Source organism: Lissotriton vulgaris, chromosome 3_1 (assembly GCF_964263255.1).
Source record: "Lissotriton vulgaris chromosome 3_1, aLisVul1.2, whole genome shotgun sequence".
In the NCBI taxonomy this organism is placed as follows: domain Eukaryota; kingdom Metazoa; phylum Chordata; class Amphibia; order Caudata; family Salamandridae; genus Lissotriton; species Lissotriton vulgaris.
In genome coordinates this window covers 1,243,812,568-1,243,834,355 of record NC_141689.1, presented here as the reverse complement: position 1 = coordinate 1,243,834,355, position 21,788 = coordinate 1,243,812,568, and the positions used below count along the sequence as shown (strand labels likewise).

Sequence of the window (21,788 nt, the reverse complement as noted above, 5' to 3'; positions counted from 1 at the left end):
GGCGCTTCCTACCAACTTTTATAGGGGCTATCTGCTCAATCACCTTATTAACAGCTAGGTTAAATTTGGAAAGAGCTGTCTCAGTACTATCAACAGCATTGAACTGAGCAGCTATGAACACTTTTTGAAAATTGTCTGCTGAGACCTTGTGCCACTGTCTTTGTGAATAAGAAGTGGCCTGTGTCTGATTTTTGGGCATAGCCAGATTGTGCATATGGAATTCGATGATGGAGTGATCTGACCAATTCACCTCACTGGGCGGATTACATTTAATTTTTGTGGAATTTGAAAAGATTTAATCCAATGTATGGCCCGCTGTGTGTGTGGGGCCTTCATTCTGCAGAGCTAGTCCTAAAAGGGACATGTCAGTCAGAAGAGTCTGGGCATCCGCATTATCTGTACATTCGCTATGGACATTAAAATCACAGAGTAGCAAAAAGTTAATTCCCGAGGTGAGATGTGGGGGCAACAATTCAACTAGTTGCAGGGAGAAAGTATTTATAGGCCCCGGGGAAGTAGACCAGTGCACCTTTCCAACAGGCATGAGTGGGGGCATCAATCCTGAACACCAGGACCTCCATTGTAGCCGAGCTATGTTGGTCAGTAAAATCGATCTTTCTCTTTTTGTACCTTACTGGGTCTCCTTACTTACCCTTTCTCATTCCTCTGCGATGGGTCCATCTTCCTTTAGATCTTCCACCTAACATCCTTTACTAAAGATCCCACTGATCTGTCTAGGTGCGGACCAATGTATCTGTTTACATAGCTTGTAAAATATTGGAACTCATCAATCCCCTGCAGAATCTGCTTTGTTGTCCATGCTACTTCATTGAAACCACTCAACTCTCTGAATCTAATTTTCTATTTCGGGAAAGTCATACCAAATAATCTTCTATACAGATTCGTCTAGATCATTCTGCTGTTTTTTGTTTTTGTTTTTAGTTAATAGCACTGAATGTTTATTATAGGCTAAAGAATCAAAACAGCAATCACTTTGTAAAGAATGAAAGTCAAAAGAATCAGTACTCAGAATACCGTTGTATCAGCAAAGTAAATCTAACTATGAACACACTCTCAATTACAAACAGCACGTCAAGTTGCATCTGTAGTCTAAAAAAGAACAAATTAAGTCCCTGTACTTCAAAGTATATGGAACAACAAATGGCACAATGTAATCCTACATGACATGGCATAACCATGATGTCCATGCAAGCGGTGGTAAACCATAACTAGGGGCATATTACCAACAACTAGCGATAATTATCGCTATGTTGGTTTAGCGGCAATATTTTTATCGCTGAGCTGCGGCGATTTTTATCGCTTAGGAACCTTGCTATTATCAAGGCTTATCTCCTAAGCGATAAATATCGACCGAAATGCATGAATATTGCTGAAAAGTCAGAGATATTCATGCATTACCGAGCTAATGCTCTTAGCCATGTTATCCACCTACCATTGGATAACATGGCTAAGAACTGCTCAGAGGCTGGTGTTAGCTTTTGGAGATATTTGCGCTTAGCACGAATATCTCCAAAAGTTGGTAATAGGAGATAGCGATGTTAGCGACTGTTTCCAGTCGCTAACATCTTGGCACGCCCACTTTGCATGTCATTAGTAATAAATATCACTGACATGCAAAGCGGGGCCCAAGATGGTCGCTATCTCCTACTAGCTGTCGCTAACTGGTGTTAGCGACAGGCAGGTAATAGGGAGATAATTTTATCTCCGCTTTCTTGGCTTTTATAGCCAAAAAAGCAGAGATAAACCCCCTTGATAATATGCCCCCTAGATTCCAGTGTAGCTGAAGACAGACCAAAGCCACGCTCTCTTTTAAGTGCATCTTCCTATTGTATCTTTGCCAGACTTCTAAGGAAATAAAGAACACACCGATCCAGGGACAACCTCTGGGTCCAATAATCTTGTGATTTTAGAGTTTAGTGTGTGCAGAGAGGCTCGAGCTTTATTTAATTCACATGGCTTCAGCTTCAGGGTACATATGACATTTTCTGAAACTTGGGGTATTTTGCTGTGTGTGAGACATGCACTTTTAAAAATTTGCAAATGATGCACTAAATTCGGAGAGAAGCGTTGTACATGCAGAGAACCCCTTTTTCATAATAGCTAACGTTACAGATTTGAGTGTGAGGCACCGCGTTTTCATCAACACTACCGCCTACAGATTCCTCAGTCATCACACCGCTTTTGGGGGAGCTGTGCATCGAACATGTTAAGAGGGAAACCCAGGTCGCTGGGCAGGAAGAGAATTATCAACAGGTGTCTGCACGCAATGAAATGCTCTCAAATGAGCTCCTCGAAGGCAGCAACTGGAGTTTAAATTACTGCTGTGCACAGGTTTGTTTCCTAATGAGTAAACGAGGATACAAATGGTCACAGCATATAAATGTCGTGGATTTTTGTTTCAACTTTTCATTGATGCCATATGTGTTACAAATCACATAGGGGCATATTATCAAGGGGGTTTATCTCCGCTTTTTTGGCTTTAAAAGCCAAGAAAGCGGAGATAAAATGATCTCCCTATTACCTAGCTGTCGCTAACCCCAGTTAGCGACAGCTAGTAGGATATAGCGACCATCTTGGGCCCCACTTTGCATGCCAGTGATATTTATCACTAATGACATGCAAAGTGGGCGTGCCAAGATGTTAGCGACTGGAAACAGTCGCTAACATCGCTATCTCCTATTACCAACTTTTGGAGATATTCGCGCTAAGCACGAATATCTCCAAAAGCTAACACCTGCCCTGAGCAGTTCTTAGCCATGTTATCCAATGGGAGGTGGATAACATGGCTAAGAGCATTAGCTCGGTAATGCCTGAATATCGCTGACTTTTCAGCTATGTTCATGCATTATTTCAGATTTTTATCGCATTTGCGATAAACCTTGGTAATACCAAGGTTTATCTGCGATAAAAATCGCCGCAGCGTGGCGATAATTTTTTCTCGCTAACCAAGCAATAGCGATAATTATCGCTATTGCTTGGTAATAATAATAATAATAATAATAATAAGGTAGTTTATAAATTGCCTGGTGACGTCATCCCGGCGTGTCCCATAGTGCTTTCTTCTGATCTGGCTCAAAAGAATGAATGATCTCCTATGATGGCATCATTGAACGAGAGGCTGTATGATTTTATCCATAAGCTAAAAAAATTTTTAACACTTCTTTTTATTAAGCAGTTACTAAAGTACATCAATATTTATTTATGTATTTATTTATTTATTCAGTGTTTTATAGAGCACGAACCAGACCCGTGAGGCTATCAGAGCGCTCTACAGTAGTTACAGGTGGGATACAAGGACATAGGGGGGGAGAGACCCAAGGGATAGGGACAGGTGGATACAACATATTGGTAAAACAAACAATCATGATACCCGGATACATTATCGGGTAAGAACAAGTCGATACATTAAGCTAGAGAAAGCAGTCTCAACACCCGGGAGGTTTGTTCGGAAGTGCCGGGTGGGCATCATCGCAGAGGACCTCCTACCATTATACATATTATCACAATTTCTCCCACCTCCTGGGTTAGTTCTCGGTATATTATTATTGGGCTGAAACCCTATCCCCAGTCATTTATATATTAGTAGACACTCGTTCTCCACCCGCTATTAACCCAATCACGTCCCGGTATTGTTTCCATGGGCCCCATATACTATCAAATTGGCGCTGGCAGTACCCCTTGAGAAGCTAACAGTTTTGAACCTGAAAATCATAACTCCTTTTAGTTACTGTTGTTAAATACTTTATTCGGGTGTATAAATTATGCTATATACCCATACATTAAACACTGTACTTAGATGCATATTGAGAGGTATTCCCACAGTGGCACTCATGTCAAGGGATATGCAGCTGCATGAGAGGCATGCATGTGTAGGTCAGACTCATAAAGCACAGACCTAGCGCCATTGCACATGGGCATGAGCCTATGGATACCACAGCGATTGTTGAAACTGACTGTTGAATATATAACACTGACGATCTCCTTCGTATTGTTCCTTGCACAGGTGAGATTTCCTATTCCTTCTGAACTGCAAAAGAGTTTGGGAAGTTCTTATTTTGATGAGTATTTCATTTAAGATCCGGGGGTCGTTAATTTAGAAAGCATGCCTTCTGGCTTGCTCTGTTTTTTTTTTTGCAGTTTTAATTTTTTACTTTTAATGTGGTGCTATCCTCCTGAGGACATTATTTTTTTTATATTGTAACGTCTCTTTATTAAATAAAGCAAAAAAAAGGTCAAGCAAATTGGGGACACATGACCCGGGAAGAGTAGCGATAACAGAATAAAACATTCAAAGCAGTTCCTCAGAACATTATAGGAGAATCAAGCCACAGGGAACACAGGCCAGGGGATTGAAAAAGAGTGGCAAGCCCTCCCCTATATGAAAAATAAAAACTTAAAGAAAGGACAATATAAGCTACCCTCCCAGACCACCAACAGCAAGATATAAATCCCAGGGCAAGGGAATACATTTGGAGAGAACTGGGAACCAAGAGCTATGCCATAATCCAGTTGTCCTGTGAGGAGGTGCCTCATAAACACAGCCAAATATCCCTTTAGGGACAAGTGAAGCTTTGCCTTATCGTAGGTATCACCTTCTGCTGTTTGTTTTTGCATGGTGGCTCATTCTCTTCTCTATCTTCTCTTTTAATCTAGGGTACGTGGGACACTGTTGCAACTTGGTGTTCTTGTTATCTCTCCAAGTGCATATTCTTGGAGCCTCATTTATGAAAAGTGACGCATCGCTGCGAGAAAACAGCGATGCGTCATTTTTGATTGCGCCCTCCTTGCGACCCCAATGATGCGTCATATTTTCAATATGACGCATCATTGCGCAAGGACTTACAGATACGTCTGTAAGAGCAAAAGTGACGCATTGCTGGAGTGTGTCACAGAAGTGACGCAACTCCAGCAATGCGTCCTTTCACAATGTGAAAGGCCGTGAGTCAGTCTTACGCCTGCTGTGAGGCAGGTGCAAGATTTTGACGCACCGGCGTCCTAGAAGTGACGCAGTGAAATCTCATAGATTTCACTGCGTCACTTCTACGACCTTTCTTGCGTCAATACGCCCCCCCTTGCATACATTATACCTGGCGCAGGGGTTTACAAAGTGACGCATCTACCTAGATGCGTCACTTTGTAAATACGGCGCAACAAGGCACATTTTTTACGCCACTGGTGCGTCACAAAAAGTGACGCACCAGCGGCGTAAAAGTGACGCACAGCCTCATAAATGAGGCCCTTGGTTTCTTGGAAAGATTTAGCTCTCTGTGCACTACTACAATTCAGTTTGGGTTCCTGCAAGTATCGGGACTGTGTCCGCTTTTTTTCTCTCTTTATACAATTCCCCTGTTTGCTGCTACTTCTGCTCATGGTATTGATTCTCATTTCCATGATGATGATCTTGAAATCTTCTTTTCTTTTTCTCATTCACTTAAGGAAAGTTGTGCCATGTGTTCGACGGCAATTGAGGCATGGATGGGTTCGCTTTTTTTTAAGCTGAACCCAAGTAAGAATGATATTCTCTTTTTACCTTCTTAATCCTCCAATTCCATCCCACTTCTTGTTTTTTTTCCACCTACTACTATTCCATACTAGTTATCTGCTCTTACTCTGGTCTTTCTGTTTAGCTCCTCTCTGGACTTTGCCCCACAGATTGTGTCAGTCATAAAACCCCTGTCTTGTTCGTCTTTTCCAAAAAACAAAAAAGGGAGTGAAGAGGTATAATAAGTCGTGGACTCGGCCATCCTCTACAAGTAATGAAAAAACAAAGGGATTCCACTCTCAATTCCAAAGAACGGTGCTATCCTTACAAACAGTGACTAAACCCAAGAGAACCATTTGGTTTCTCTAGCATCCCCACCTGGTCGGGATCAATGAGGCCAGGGAGGTAGGGCTTGAGGCGCGTGACTAATATTTTAGTAACAATCTTGGCATCAGTGTTGAGCATGCAAGAAGAACACTGCGCCGGGTCCTTGCCTGCCTTAGGGATAAGGGTGATCCCTGCCATGGCCATGGTGGGGGTGAGTCCTGTGTCATCCGTAAAGGAATTATACAGGCACGGGAGGTTTCCTACAGCTGCGGGAGGAAGACACGGTAAAAATGCAAAGGGAGCCCATCCTGACCTGGGGCTTTACGGGGGAAACTCTTGACGGCTGCACCTAATTCCTCCATTGTAATGGGGCTGTCTAAGGGGGATGCGTGATGTGTGGACAGTGGCTCCCACTCACAATCAGCAAGGTAGGAGTGGAGTATAACTGCTGATAATAATCACAGAACGCCTCCGTTTTATCCTTTTCTGTCGTTGCCCAGGTGGCATCACCTGTCTGGATTTTGGCAATGTGTGCTTTTGCCTGGCGTTGTCGCAATTTATGAGCCAGAAGCCTGCCCACTTCATAGTATTTCTGCCTGCTCTGCCTTTTCTGTGTGATGTGCACGCAACTGCCCATGCGGCAGGGCTAATTGTCTTTTGATACATCTGGTTGGGGCTTCTTTGTCCTTATGCTCTATCAGCGTGATCCCTGCAGTGAGTTTAGATTCTACGGGCCTCATTTATGAGCCCTTGCCTCACTTTTACGCCGCCGGTACGTCACTTTTTGTGACGCACCAGCAGCGTAAAAAATGTGCCTTGTTGCACCAAATTTACAAAGTGACGCATCTAGGTAGATGCATCAATTTGTAAACCCCTGGCCTACATTATACCTACGCCAGGTATAATGTATGCAGGGGGGCATTCTGACGCAAGAAAGGGTCATAGAAGTGACGCAGTGAAATCTATAAGATTTTACTGCACCACTTCTAGGACACAAATGCGTCAATTTCTTACGCCTGCCTCACAGCAGGCGTAAGACTGACGCAGGCCCTTTCACATGGGGCTTGCCCCATGTGAAAGGACACATTGCTGGAGTTGCATCACTTTTGTGACTCACTCCAGCAATGCGTCACTTTTGCGCCATACAGATACGTCAGAAATACTAACGTATCTGTAATTCCTTTCGCCATGATGCGTCATACTGTAAATATGACGCATCATTGGTGTCACAAGGAGGGTGCAGTGAAAAGTGAAGCATCGCTGTTTTCACGCAGCGATGAGTCACTTTTTATAAATGAGGCCCTACAAGTTTTGCCTCCCTCCCTCTGGCAATGGCAATGGATGTTATTGTGCCCCATACCGTTAGTTTGAACCCATCCCACAGAGTGTGCAGAGAGATCTTGGGGGAGGTGTTAAGGTGAAAGTATTCCTTGATACTCTTCCGTATCTCCTACACATCCACCAGATCTCGCAACAGATGCGAGGGCATATGCTATCGGGCGGGCAGGCCGGGCAGGCCGGGCAGGAAGTTCGATCCTCCCATATGAGTTCAAGAAGTGCATGATTAGAGATGGAGATGTCAGACAGCTTTGCTGAGCGTAGGCATGTAAGGAGAGATGGCGCGACAAAAGCGTAATTGATGCACAAATAGGAAGTGTGTACATGTATATAGTAGGAGTAGTCCAGTACGCTTGGATGTTTGTACAGCTAAGCATCTACCAGGCCCCATCCTTCAATGTCCTTCTTAAGATGTGCCGACATTGCTCCTATATTTTGAAATGTCGCAGTGCTTCTGTCTATGGTAGGGTCCCAACCTAAATTGAAGTCCCCGCATACCACCACATCCCCGTCCACCCTCTTGAGTTGTTCAGATAGTACGCGCCAGATGTACGCGTTTTGGGTGGTGTTTGGGGCATAAACATTAAGTAGCGTCAACTATTGCTTTCCCCGTAATAGTTGCAATCTCAGATAGCGCCCCCACCCATCCCGAGTCACGTGAGTTACAGAGGTGCAATAACTGGCCTTGCACAGCACCCCCACCCCTAGGGTCTAAGTGACGGCATAGGCCCAGTAACGGTGGGGATACTTTGAATGCGTAATGCGGTGCAGGTCTGCCTTCATCGGGTGGATCTCCTGTAACATTATGATGTCTGGGTCATGGTGCAAGATGTAGCGCCATATTTGCTTTCGCTTGTTCGGGGAAGTTACGCCCTGGACATCCAGTGAGAGCAATTTAGTGTCTCCCATGGGTAGTGGGTGAGCTAGAGGGACACCCCCGTCTGATGTAAAGGGTCTAACTGTGCTAGGTTAGCATATGTTGCGTTACACACGAGCATCACCGTACCCCCACCAGGCACCTGCCCTCCCGCCTCCGCAACCCCATGTGGTCCCCATCCCTCTAGACTTCCATCTATGTAACTAACCCATTTATGAAGAGGTGAATGCCAGTTTGCCTATGTCTCCCACCCCCTGCACACGTCCACAGTTACACTACTACCAGTGTTGCTAGTGACAACATAATCGACCTGTGAAAACATCCAAAATAACATAAAAACCAACAGCGAGCCAACTGAGCCCAACAAGGCCTTCTCTGGGCACAGAGACCGGCAAAAAGGTGCTCTGATCGAGCTGGCGGAGTCACCCTCTTTAGGAGAAGGTTCGGGGAGGGGGGCCATCTAGGGTGCAGTTTACGTGTCAGAGTACAGTCAAGGCAGGGCCCGTGAGTCCCTGGGGCCCACCTGTTACCTCTCTAGTTCCTGGATGAGGGTCCCATTGCCTCCCTCCAGTTTTGCTGGTACCACTGTCCGGTCAAGTCCAGCTCCATGCGCAGTTTGTCTGGCAGACAACGTGGCAGATTGTTTTCAGAGAGACTCAACAGTTGAGAGAGCAGGGGAGGGGCCCCTGCTGAACGTGTGCAGGTGGGCAATAATATCCTTTTCTGTCGCTTGAGAGTATAGTTTTGCATGTTGCTTAGTGGATCGGCGCTGGGGCACCGTGGGTATGTTGCAAGTAGTCACTTCCATAATGTCTCATTCTTATATAGAGCCAGTAGTCAAGTGCGCAGGTGTAGGGCGCCTGCTGAGGCTGCGCAAATGATCAATAACATCTTTTCTTGCCTCCTGGGACTATAGACCTGCATGCTGCTTATTCGATCATCGTGGGGGAACTGTGGCCCACCTGGGCTTAAGATCACGGCGCCCAAGGAGGAAGAGGCTTTGTCCGCTGGGTGGTCATCTGGTAGGCCCAGTAAGGCCTTGGCCTCCGCCAGTGATTGCAGTGATCGGCGCTTGCCCTCTTACTGAAACAAGAGCACAAAGGGGTGGCCCCACTGGTAACTGCTGCCCTGTGCTTGTAGTTTATCAGTAACAGGCTTGAAGCCTTGCCGTTTACGGAGAGTGACAGTGGAGAGGTCTTGGTAGAGTTGGATTGTGTGCCCCTGATATTTGATCTCTTTCATGTTGCGGGCCGCCTGCATGATTGCTTCCTTTTCTGTAAAAAAGTGCACCCCGGTGAGGATATCCAGTCCACCGTCTTTACGAACCACTCCCCTGAAGACTCTGTGGGCCCGATCAAGGGCAGGCGGGGAACCATCGTCATCTCCTTGTACTGTCTGCAGTAGCTCAGCAGTGAACGCTACTTGTCTGTGCCTTCAGCACCAATGGAGACCCCTGTATGCGAGTATTGTTGCAGTGGCTCCTAAATCACGGGCTGATCTTCTAATGCACTAATGCACCAGAGTAGCATCTCGTTGTCCTCTGACCGGGTATCAACAGTCCGCTGTAAGTCATCCACCCAGTACCCAACCTCAGTTACTTCTCTTTGAATATCATGGAGTCCAGACTTAAATTCCTCTTTGAGGTAAGAGATATCGGTGCGTATCTCCTGCAAAAACCAGTCCATGTAACCTTGTGTGACTGGCGCCGAAGGTTCCCCACCCAGCGAGACTGGCGTCGAAGCTGAGGACTGCATTGCTACTTCCGGCGGGGGGATATTGCTTCACTGAGATGTCAACGTGATTTCTTTATGTGCCTGAGAGAGCGGCAAATCTAGAGTCCAGAGGCACCAAGTTATAGAGTCTCACATGGGAGATCATCACTGGGTGGAGTTCACCCATTCAACGTGTTGCCACGACATCGTGGGATCGGCTCTTCCTATGCTGTGTATTTGTTCACCTCTATCCGTCCAGGAGCGACACGCCGGACTCCCAAGGGTGGGGATGCTCCACGCCATTCCCTGCACCAGGCCTGAGAGCGTCTTGTGCGTCTACCGTGTTCTCAGAAATGGCCAGGGTGGCCCGCGCTGATCCTCCGATTACTGCCCCGGGCCAGCACACTCACTGTCAGGAAGCCTCCAGTCCCTGGTGTCACAGAAGAGTTCACATGCCCAATGTGTGGCAGTGGTGACCCGTCTCTGAAGCCTCTTGGCTTGCAGTCTCCCCACCTGCCGGTAGGGGAAGGTAGTCTGTCTCCAAGGTCCACAGTGCGGGCGCACCCGGAGTATAAAGGGCAAGGGGGGCCACTGTCTGGTGCAGGTGCAGTGTAGCCCAATGTGAGGTGTGTGGGACCACCCACTCTCGTGGCTCTCAGCAGCATGCAAAGTTCATAAGGACCGCTGCTCACTCAACATGTGCCATAGTGGGAACAACCATGGTGTCAGCACAGGTCCCTGTCAGGGTCGGGATATCTCAATATGATGGACCCATGGGCCACCGCTCAGCTGGTAAGGCCAGTCCACATCCAGCCACCTCCAGACCGCCATCAATATGCCAGAATCTTTCACACATCCAATATGTGCTGTCGTAGCGGGCCCTCTCCACAGCCACACAGCACACAGTCCCTATACCCGCTCGCCAGGGGAGGGGGCGTCCTCCCTAAAGGCTCACCAGCCAGGCATCTTCCGTGCGCAGAGGGAGAGGGGTGTTTCTAGCTGGCACGGGCGAGGCAGAGAAGAGCATGGGATGCGCGTGGCCACTCGCTCTTAGGACTCAACGCACCAAGCTGTGCCCCAGCGTCAACAGCGGTCCCAGGGCCGAGTCTGGGCCCGTTTAACAGGCCATCAACCAGCACTGCTCGCCACAGCCTTTGCAGTGGAGAATGCTCCTCTCCCAGTCCTCTCATCTGCCGGGGGGCCCCTTAGGTGAGCAAACACTTGCTCCCCGGCAAGCTAGCCAAACAAGTCACAGTGCCTGCATGCCAGGAGAGGGGACGGGCCCGCCGCGGATGCCTGATTGAAGATGGCAGCCGCCTATCCCTCCTCAGCTGCTTGAGGCCCAAAGGTGCAGGGTGTTTCCTATAGGCTCAAGCAGGTGCACAGGCAGTGTTCTGGTAGGTTGCGGCAGGTTCCTAAAAGCGCCTGTGACGTCCGGGGGCCGCCAATGGCTCCCAAGAGTCAGGTACGAGTCCTGGGCTCCGCCCCAAGATGGCTGCCAACGATCACCGCTCCTGGTGTGGATCCAGCTGTCCGGAGTTCAAACAGCGATCAGGTGGGCCCCCACAGACCTCAGGACCAGGAACCTGCGCCCCCAAGAATCTGCCCCGGAGAAACGGTTGCAAGCTCACCTCCGGAATATTGATCAGACAAGCCGCTGCATTGGTGCGAATGCCTGCTTGAAGATGGCGGCCGCCGGTCCCCTCTGTAGCTTTTCCAAGTTCTGGAGCGTATGATAGCGCCCCCCAGCTCAGGTGGGGATGTGGGCTGTCCCAGAGGAAGCTGCACCAGGTTTCTGAGGGCTCCAGAGGTGTCCAAAGACAGCAGACGCTCACCTGAGCTTGTCCATGAGTCTCCGCTCCCAGCCTCGAAATGGCGGCTGGTAATCACCGCTCCCAGTTGCGGAATATCACCACTGTGATCTGCAAGGGATCCAGCCATCTGGGGCGTGATCTGTGAGCAGGCATGCCCTAACTGGTTCCAGGAGCAGAAACAGGTGCCCCAGATCGCCACTGCCGCTCCGGTATGCGTTAACTCAGTACAGCGGAGCCCGAGGAGACAGAGTCCACCAAAGACACGTCCTATTCCATTGCTCCGGTGGCCACGCCCCATTTTGTATTTTATTATGACATTTTATCTTACTTTATACAGCTGTTTCGGAGTATGACATATCTGAATAGTAATGTTCTTGACTGTACTGTTATATTGTTAAAAAAACTAATTTCTAAATGAGCATATCTTTTACGTATCGTACTGCTGATATCTGCAATAAGTATATATGGAAAGTGGAGGATATGTTGTTATTACTCTTGGTTAATGTCAAGGTAATCATAACCGGAGGTAACAAAACATAAACACAGGCAAAGAGAAGATAAGGGATGAAGGTTGATAGATCCTCTTACATGTCTTGCTTTCAAACAAATGTATTTCTAAGAGATGGTGTTAAGTGGGTTTAAGTGCAGTTGGTAGGAGTTATCTTTAGCTACTTTTTACTGTAAAACCAGCAATCCTGCTTGGTGAAATAATGAACTAGCCTCTTTTAATTAAGCAACCAGATATTCAAAACGCTAGCAAGTCTCCTGGTAGCAATTTCATGCTTTACAAAGGGATCCGATCTCATTTCACAACAATTTAGAATATTGTTCCCATAAAGTCCCAAAGGAATATGATCATATGAAGGAGATCTGTGTTTTGGGTTGAGTAATCAGTGGTCAGAGAAGTGAAGAAAACAATATTTGAGTCAGTTAAATGGTCTAATCATCATTTGTGAGGTAATTTGACCAGGGGAGCTAATTTCTGAACAAGAAGGGGATATCCTGTTCCATCATTCCCAGCCCCTTTAACACCAGGGTTCAATTTCTGTGTGTGTCATTGGAAACAGAAATCCACGTCTGATCATACCATTCACTATAGAGACGTGTTCACATGAAGGAGTTGCCTTTGGGTTAGGTGCCACAGAAAATACAATATAGAAGGGTTTTCACAGATAATCACCTAGATTTGTGTTAAAGAGTATAATTCTAACACTTGTTCCGTTTTCAATACTACAAAACAAAGTTTTGCAGTTTTTATACCGACCTCTAGTTTGTCTGGAGTTCCGAATTCAAGCATTGGAATTTCTTGTGGAGGTTCCTTTCCAACAATGCTGTATACCATGTCATTTAGGAGCTGGGAAATCCAGTTAGTGCCTGAAAAACATCATCACAATGTTCAAGAGACAAAATAGGAAACAAAACTCATACAAATGGCTGAAACAAAGTTTCCTGCTTGGTAAAACACAAAGAGATTATAAAAGGCAAGTATTTTGAATTGAGCAATATATGTATGCCTATGGAAAGTAAACAACTCTACTTAAATGCCACAAAAAGATGAATAAATAAACAGCACAGGCTTATTTCCCATACATATTTCGCAACCAACAGTAAGGACACTGTGCGTTTATCACCTCCTGCCCAAGCCCTGAATTAAAAAATCTGACAAGACATAGAAAATTTAGGGGTCACAGACAATGTCATGCGGAAAAATAAATAAATAAATAAATCCTACTCTATTGACTGTCGACATCCCCCCGACCCTCCCCGCCCTCCCCACCGCGCTTACCTGCAGGAGCCGGGACTGGTCTTACAAATGTTTTAAGAAACCATAAATGGACAATGAATGTATCCAAGTCTTTAACACCATAAGAAGTGTCCTCATTTAATTTGTTATTCTTGTGAACATTCGGTCCGGGTGCCGCAGCAACCACAGCACCGAAACTGCCCTCACCGCCGCCATCGATGACATCAGGACCCTGCTAGATAACAGAGAAACAGCTGCCCTCATCCTCCTGGATCTGTCAGCCGCCTACAACACGGTCTGCCACCGCACACTACGAACACGCCTCCACGACGCCAGGATCCAAGAGAAGGCCCTGGACTGGACCACCTCCTTCCTCTCCGCCCGAACATAGATCGTCTGCCTTCCACTTTCCGCTCCGAAGCCCAGGGCTCATTCCTCAGCACTACGCTGTTCAACATCTGCATGGCAATGCTCGCCCACGTCACCCGACTGCACGACCTCAACATCATCTCCTACGCCGATGACACCCAGCTGATCCTCTCCCTCACCAAGGACCCCCACGCCACCAAAACCAACCTCCAAGAAGGAATGAAGGCCGTCGCGGAATGGATAAGGAACAGCCGACTGAAGCTGAACTCGGACAAGACGGAGGTCCTCATCCTCGGATCCACCCCTTTGGCCTGGGACGACACCCACCGACCACACACGCAACCTAGGGGTCATCCTCGACTCCACCATCTCCATGACTAAGCAGGTCAACGCCGTCTCTACCTGCTATTTCAACACCCTCCGCATGCTCCGCAGAATCTACAATTAGATCCCCACCGAAACGAGAAGAACGGTCACCCAGGCCCTCGTCAGCAGCAGGTTGGACTACGGAAGCGCCCTCTACGCAGGATGCTCAGTCAAACTCCTGAGATGGCTTCAACGCATCCAGAACGCCTCTGCACACCTGATCGTCGACATCCCTCGCCGCAGCCAGATCACACCCCACCTGAGAGACTTGTACTGGCTCCCCGTCAACAAGAGGATAATCTTCAAGCTCCTCACCCACGCACACAAGGCACCCCACAACACCGGATCAGCGTACCTCAGACAACTCAGCTTCTACACCCCCACCCACCAGCCCTGCTCCGCCCACCTCGCTCTCACCACAGTCCCCCCCATCCAAAGAGAGACCTCCGGCGGCAGATCGTTCTCCCACCTCTCCGCCAAGACCTGGAATCCCCTCCCCATCCACCTACAGCAAACCCAAGACCTACTGACCTTCAAAAGACTCCTCAAGACCTGGCTTTTCGAGCAGTAGCAGCCTTCCCCAACCCCCCAGCGCCTTGAGACCCTCACGGGTAAATAGTGCGATTTATAAATGATATGATTGATTGATTGATTGAATGCTGGGTTAGGCTCGAGGGTGTTGAAGCTTCCGCCTTTTTTATGTATTCCATAGGTCTCCTCAGGACTAGCGCAAGGACCTTCTGATTTAAGCGAACTAACTTTTTGCTTTGAAAAAACATGAGTACTGTGATATTGTAATCAGAGTGGAACAATCCTTGATACTACCTGAACTGTAGTTTTCAGTTCAGAATATTTAATTCGTTTCATATTTCTAAACATTAGGGGCCTCATCTACAAGACAATGATGAAGCGCTGCGCCGCAAGCCATTTAGCTGCGTTGTGCTGTGTCATTTTCAAAACACAGGGATCTGTTGTGTTAACAACAATACAATGCATACCTTTACTTTCCCCTGCACTGGCACACAGTTGGCTGACATGCATCAGCGTAAGCATCCTTGCGTCATTTTGCAATGGTACCTGTTCTGCAGGAATGATTGTTTTTGTGCAGGAAGGCACACCTTGCTGCACAAAAACAGTAATTAATGGCATTTCCTCGAATGCAGCAGGCATGGAAAGAGGAAAAAACGAGGAGAAATAAAAGCATTTCTCCTCGTTGTGCCATTCTCACGCCTCCCCTGGGGAGGCACAGGATCCTGAAGCATTCCCAGTTTTACTAAATGTTGTAAATCTGGGAATGTGTCAAGTGCCCTGGATGTTGAGTGGGAACATCCACAGCAACACCCATGGAACGCCCCTTTCACACAGAGTAATGCTTTTTGGGATTTTGAAGAGTTTGTATCATGTTTTTAAATGATGTTTTTGCAAAATATACATGTCAAACATTGGCTCGGCTTATGCATGGATGCTTGGAGTCAATCCAGACTCATGGCTCAGTTCTGGTGCCCTCCTCTATTTTTGAATCAGGCTAACTATGCGTGGCCATCAGCCACTTGATAAAATGATTTGTAAAAGACGAGGGCTAGAAACATTGGAGCCTGCCCGCATGCACTTATTTGACAACTCTAGCATCAAGGCTTGATGTAGCAGAGACAAAGAAGAGTGAGTGTAGTGAAAATACATTTTAAATAACTGATCACGGACAGGGACTCAGGGCCATTGTGTTGTATATGCCCATAGTCACGTGTTCCCAGGGAGAAGGGCCGGCAGGGATGTGGCTTTAGCAGGGGTGAAAGGAGTGTGACATCACGCAAATGCATTCTTGGTTTGATAGTTATGTCTGGGGGTCCTGAGTTCGATCTGCTTTGTGTGTGTTGGTTTTTCTTGTCATTCTCATTTCACAAAGAGGTTTTAACTTCAAATTTTTGGGATGGGGATCTTAAAATATATATTTTTATATATATATTTTGACTGGTTTACCAGCAAAAGTATTCATATACACCTCAAAAAGTGCTCAGTGAATGGGTCGAACATTTTCAGTAGTAGGCTTGGAAAGCTGCTCCATTCTCAACCTGCTAGGCATGGTCCTGGCAATCAGTCATCAAAAAGGTGATGGGATGAATGCTTGTAAATAGTCTAATTAATGGCAATCGTTCAGAGTAGCATTCCAAACCATAGTTTTTCGTCCACTGTGCCACTCCAGAGAGATCAAACAAATGCAAGTCAGTACTGACTCTGTTCCTCATGGAAACATTCCATTCCAAATCTTGGTCATCTGTCCATCCACCCTGCAGGCCACTACTTTTTTAGTTGGGATTTCTGAGATTCACACCCCCTGATGTTCACTGGTTAAGCTATGCTTCTGCTCATTTCCTCCTTGATCCCCCCAGGTGTATGCCAATTTCCCTTCATGAGATGCAAGGAGTTAAAAGCCTAAAGGTATCCCACATGTGTCCTGCATTTAGCCAGGCGGTGGGCTTCAGTGACGTCCAAACAGCATCTGCTAAGGCATGAGTATGGCAGGGTGATGTCCAGGGACCACATTACAGGGATCATTGCTGTTAAGTAGATTATTCCTCATAGTTGTCCTCATGGACACACCTCAATTTCTGCAGGCCACTTGGATACTCTAAATTTGGATCATTGCAGACGTCTGCAGAGAAGGAGCGGCATTTGACAATATCTACAGTCAAAAGCCATGCAGCTATACTGTAATGATAAGAGCTACCTCCAACAGCTCCGACGTTTGTTTGTATGTTTGACAAGTTGGATAGATAGGTGCCATGCAAATCTTGCTGGTGCACTGAAAATAAATTGGCAAACAGGTTTGTGGCCGCCAGACTCATGGTGGCTGTGGTCCATCTGCCGCATAACGAATTGAAAAGTCATTGCGGCGGAGGACCACCAGCTGGTCCAAGGAACAGCTGTTCCATGGCGATGCCGGAGGTGTTCCATAATGTTTAAAGTCCCGCTGACCATATTATGAGTACCTGTACCATCACTGAGAACCGCCGTGAAAAGTCTGGCAGTGCATTAACAAAGGGGGCCCTACAGGGTTCCCATGCCCCCCTCACTTTGGGGATACATTCAGGGGGACACAACATGTGCCTCCCTGTCTGCAGTCTCCCAATTTTCCAGCATGACATGGATGTCACCGTTCATGCCCTATTGATTTTTTGCCATTCCCATTGCGCCATGCAAAAGGTGAAGGGCTGTCTGCCCTAAATGAGTTCAACTCGTAATACGGCGGGCCGTCCTTGTGCAGATTTTGGGCAGCTGTGCCGGTCAAAAGCCAGTGCAACTGGCACCTAACTCGTAATCAGGCCCTATGCTTCTGCCATCGCTGACACCTGGAAACTAGGTACATTCATTTAGGTCATGTGGATATATTCCTGGAATTATTTTAATTTCAAATAATGTTTGAGAAAATAGTGATTTTATTTACCTCTGGATTATAGAGCCAGCAGCCAATGTGAAAGGCGGGTGATGAGCATAATTGATTACCAGGGGCAGTGGGTGACATTTGAAAGCGGTGGGGCGCAAAGTGATTTGCATACAGCACCGAAGCGAGCGAGCACAGCAAGCGATTCCGAACCCCAAAAGGGGGGTTTGGGGGGTGTAGCGGGGTGCGCAGTAAAGGGCAACAAACGGGTTTTAGTACGTGCAGGCTTTATTTGATGAAAGAGGATATCTGTACAGGTTTTCCTCAGATGGGGTCGCCTCGGGGATCTGCTTCTCTCTGGACGCTGCTTCCGGCGGGTAGCCTCTGCCTTCTTCCGGATCGGGCTCCGTCGCGTCTCCACTGGATCCGTCTCCGTGGTTACGCCTTAATCCGCCTCGGAGGAAGTGACAAGAAAGGACGTCTCAGTACTTGGTAATCACACAATAGTGAGGGGAAAAGGAGTGAGGAATTCCCAGGTGCTTCTATACAACCGGACCGTGAACGGGGAAGGGAAGGAGTGCTGGAAGGGTACCCGGGAAATGGACGGTATAGGGTTCTAATTACACTCGGTTCCCTCTTCTCTTTACCCAACCCGAGATAAGATCATGTACCTCTGTGAGCCACACGCCTCCAGGTCGCGTGCGGCTGGGTGGCTCGTGATGCCGTTGGCCTCCTGGCTCCCGCGCCGTCAACGGGTCTGGTACCTCCTCCTCCTCCGCGATAGATGGTATTCCGGGTATTTCTTCCTTTACGTCTTCTTTCCGTTCTCTCCACCACTCTCCTCTCCGCTCAGCGTCCTCCACTCCAACTCCCACGCCGGTGAACAAGCACACCCGGCTCTCCTCAACTTCCGTATTTACCTCCTGCCGAGGCTCCTCCTCCGCCTTGGGTCTTTGCCAGTTAAAGGGCCAGTCCACGCTGTCTTCCTCGTCACAGCTATACCATTCGGCTGGTCCGACCGTGAGCTGTGGCTGGGATGGCTGAAATGATAGGAGGGGGGGGTCACAAGATGAAAACCCACTAGGGGAGGCACCAGCCTTCAGGGTGCCTGCCGGAAAGCCAACCCCGTCACACACCATCCCCCCCTGGACTCTTCCGATCGGGAAGAGGATGCCTGGACAGGAAGTCCGCCCCGGTATTGTCTACACCCTTGCGGTGGTGGATGGTGAAAACATAAGGTTGGAGAGCCAGGAACCACCTCATGACCCTCGCATTGTTCGACTTGTTCCTGGCCATCCATAGCAAAGGGGCATGATCCGTGTATAGGTGAAATGGGTGGCCCTCCAGATAATATGCTAGATTTTCTACCGCCCATTTCACTGCTAAGCACTCTTTTTCCACGGTGGAATATTTAAGTTCTCGTGGAAACAGTTTCCTGCTGACAAATAAGATGGGGTGGTCTGTCCCGTCATCCCCATTCTGTGACAACACCGCCCCACCCCATACTCAGATGCGTCCGTGTGCAAAGAGAAGGGTCGTATAAAGTCGGGTGAGGACAGTATGGGTGTTGAAGTTATCAGTCTTTTCAGCATCCTGCATAGCTATAGTCGGGGATGCCAGTACCGCTGGTTTAACGTGCGTCTTCAGGGTATCGGTGAGAGGGGCGGCCAGTTGGGCAAACTGAGGAATAAACCTCCTATAATACCCGATGAGGCCTAAAAAGGCCCTCATCTCTTTCTTGTTGCCGGGGAACGGGGTTTCGGCTATGGCTCGCACTTTCTAGATTTGAGGCTCTATCAGTCCGTGCCCCAACACATATCCCAAATATTTCACTTTCTGATATGCTATTCTCGATTTATTGGCGTTAATCCGCAGACCTGCTCCTTCCAGGGTTTCGAAGAGTTTTTGCAGATGTATCAGGTGTGTGTCCCAGTCAGGGCTAAAAACGACTATGTCGTCGAGGTACGCCGACGTAAAGGAGCTGATGTTTTTCAATACCTGATTCATTAGTCTTTGAAAAGTTGCCGGGGCGCCATGTAGCCCAAACGGCAAGACGGTGAACTCGTAATGCCCCTCTTCGGTAGAGAAGGCCGTTTTCTGTCGGTCTTCTTCCCTAAGGGGTACCTGCCAGTACCCCTTAGTTAGATCAATGGTGGAAATGTACTTTGCGTCTCCCAGCTTCTCTATCAGCTCATCTATGCGTGGGATGGGGTATGCGTCGAATGATGATATTTCGTTGAGCGCCCTGAAGTCCATGCAGAACCTCCGCGTCCCGTCTGGTTTCGGTATCATCACTATAGGGCTTGACCAATTGCTCTTAGATGGTCTGATCACCCCTAGCTCGAGCATGTCCTTGACTTCCTGTCTTATGTCTCTTCTTCGAGCTTCCGGTATCCTGTATGGTCTGATTTTTATGACTTTTCCGGGAGGAGTTATTATCTGATGCTCCGCCAAATCGGTCCTCCCGGGTTTGTCCGAAAACACCGAAGCATGTTGTCGTAGGATATTCTGGAGGAAATGTTTTTCCTCTTCCCTTAATTCGTCGTTAATCACCAGTTGGGTGAGAGTACTAGTGTTTGGTATTGATTCCCTCTCAGCCAGGTTGGCCTCCTTCGGGGGAGGGCCTATCCACTTCTTCAGCATATTAATGTGATACACTTGCGTCTTCCTGGGGGTAATTTGTAGCTTATATCTGGTGTTCCCGACTGTGCCGACCACTCTGTAGGGCCCTCCCCATTCGGCCTTGAATTTTTGAGTGGATGACGGCAATAGAACCAGGGCCCACTCGTCTTTTGCCAACCGTCTCCACTTCTTCCCTTTATCGTAGCTCTCTTTTTGTTTCTTTTGGCTTCTTTCCAGATTCGTGTACGCCTGGTCTCTTAGCTTCCCCAGCTTGGATCTCAGATTTCTAGCGTATTCCAATGTCTGCATGGTTTCTTCGGGTACCTCGTTTACCTATGCTTCCTTAGTCATATCCAGCAAGGTGTGGGGTTGTCTTCCGTATAATAACTCAAACGGGGATACTCCTAGGCTGCTCTGTTTCTGGCTTCTTATCACATACAGAGCCAATGGCAAGATCCTATCCCATTCGGTCCCGTCAATCTCAAGCATTTTACGTAAGGTGGTTTTCAGGGTCCGGTTATACCTCTCCACCAACCCATCGGTTTGTGGATGGTACACCGATGTTCTGATCTGGTGGATGTTCAGCAGATGGCATACTTCTTTCATTAAGCGTGACATAAATGGGATGCCCTGGTCCGTGAGGATTTCTTTTGGGAATCCCACGCGGGAAAACAGTTCCAGCATCCGGTCCGCTATTTGTTTTGTGGTGGTCGTGGACAACGGAAAGGCTTCAGTAAATCTGGTCGCGTAATCGACTATCACTAGTACATACTGGTTGCCTTTACGAGTTTTTGGAAGAGGTCCTATCAGATCCATTCCGACCCTCTCGAATGGTACTCCAATTATGGGTAGCGGCTGAAGAGGCACTGCCGGAGGTCGTGTCATATTTTTTTTTGACAGATTTCACAGCGTTGGCAATACGACATAGTGTCCTTGTAGATTCCCGGCCAATAGAAGTGCCTCAGAATGGACTGTATGGTTTTCTCGGCGCCGGTGTGTCCAGCCACCAAATGCGTGTGGGAGTAGAACAACACTTGTTCTCGGAACGGGATGGGTACCAACAGTTGCTCGGGGTCGTCTTTTTGTCCCTGTCTATACAAGAGATCATCCTTTATAAAAAACCGAGGGTATTGGTGAGGGTCCTGGTCTATGGTTTGATGGGCTTGCTCCCAAGCGTTGAACAGAGTGTTTTCATTTGATTGAGCAAACCTAAAGCTTCTGTCCAGTACCCAGGGCTCTGCTGATGCTAACGCTGGCAATGTAGGATTGCTACCTCGCCCTGCACTGAGAGGCCGTGTCTCCTCCCCCAGGCTTTTTTTAAACATCGTAATGAACGAGGGATTGTCTGTCCCGATTATGAGATCCTCGGGTAGGGAGGGTAATACACCTACTCTGATGTCCTGGGGACCTCCTTGTACGGGCAACAGGGAAAGGTTTGCTACGGGGTAAGGCCTGACATCCCGATGCACACAACGTATGTAAACCTGTTCTTGGGGCATAAGCTGGTGTCTCTTTACATGTTGGGCCTGGACCACCGACTGACGGCAGCCCGAATCTAACAATGCTTTTATCAGGGACCCATTCAACCTCACACTCACTCGAAAGGCGTGGCCCATTTCCTCAGAGTACAATACAGTTCTGGGGAGGTAGCCCACCTCCATGGGCTCGTCGGCTTGTTTTTTTCTGGGGCAAAGTCGTGCGATATGGCCCCAGTTTCCGCACTCAAAGCATTGGGGG

The 21,788-nt window shown here is 47.9% G+C and overlaps 1 protein-coding gene across 1 annotated transcript in view; it reads right to left on the bottom strand.

The window, feature by feature from the left end:
* The window catches only part of LOC147727731 (sulfotransferase 6B1-like), a 319,304-nt gene that overhangs the window by 222,684 nt on the left and 74,832 nt on the right, over positions 1-21,788 (bottom strand). The window contains exon 2 of the mRNA XM_086961729.1: positions 12,836-12,945. Coding sequence (XP_086817855.1) covers positions 12,836-12,945 — 110 coding nt within the window. The remainder of the gene's footprint in view (positions 1-12,835; positions 12,946-21,788) is intronic.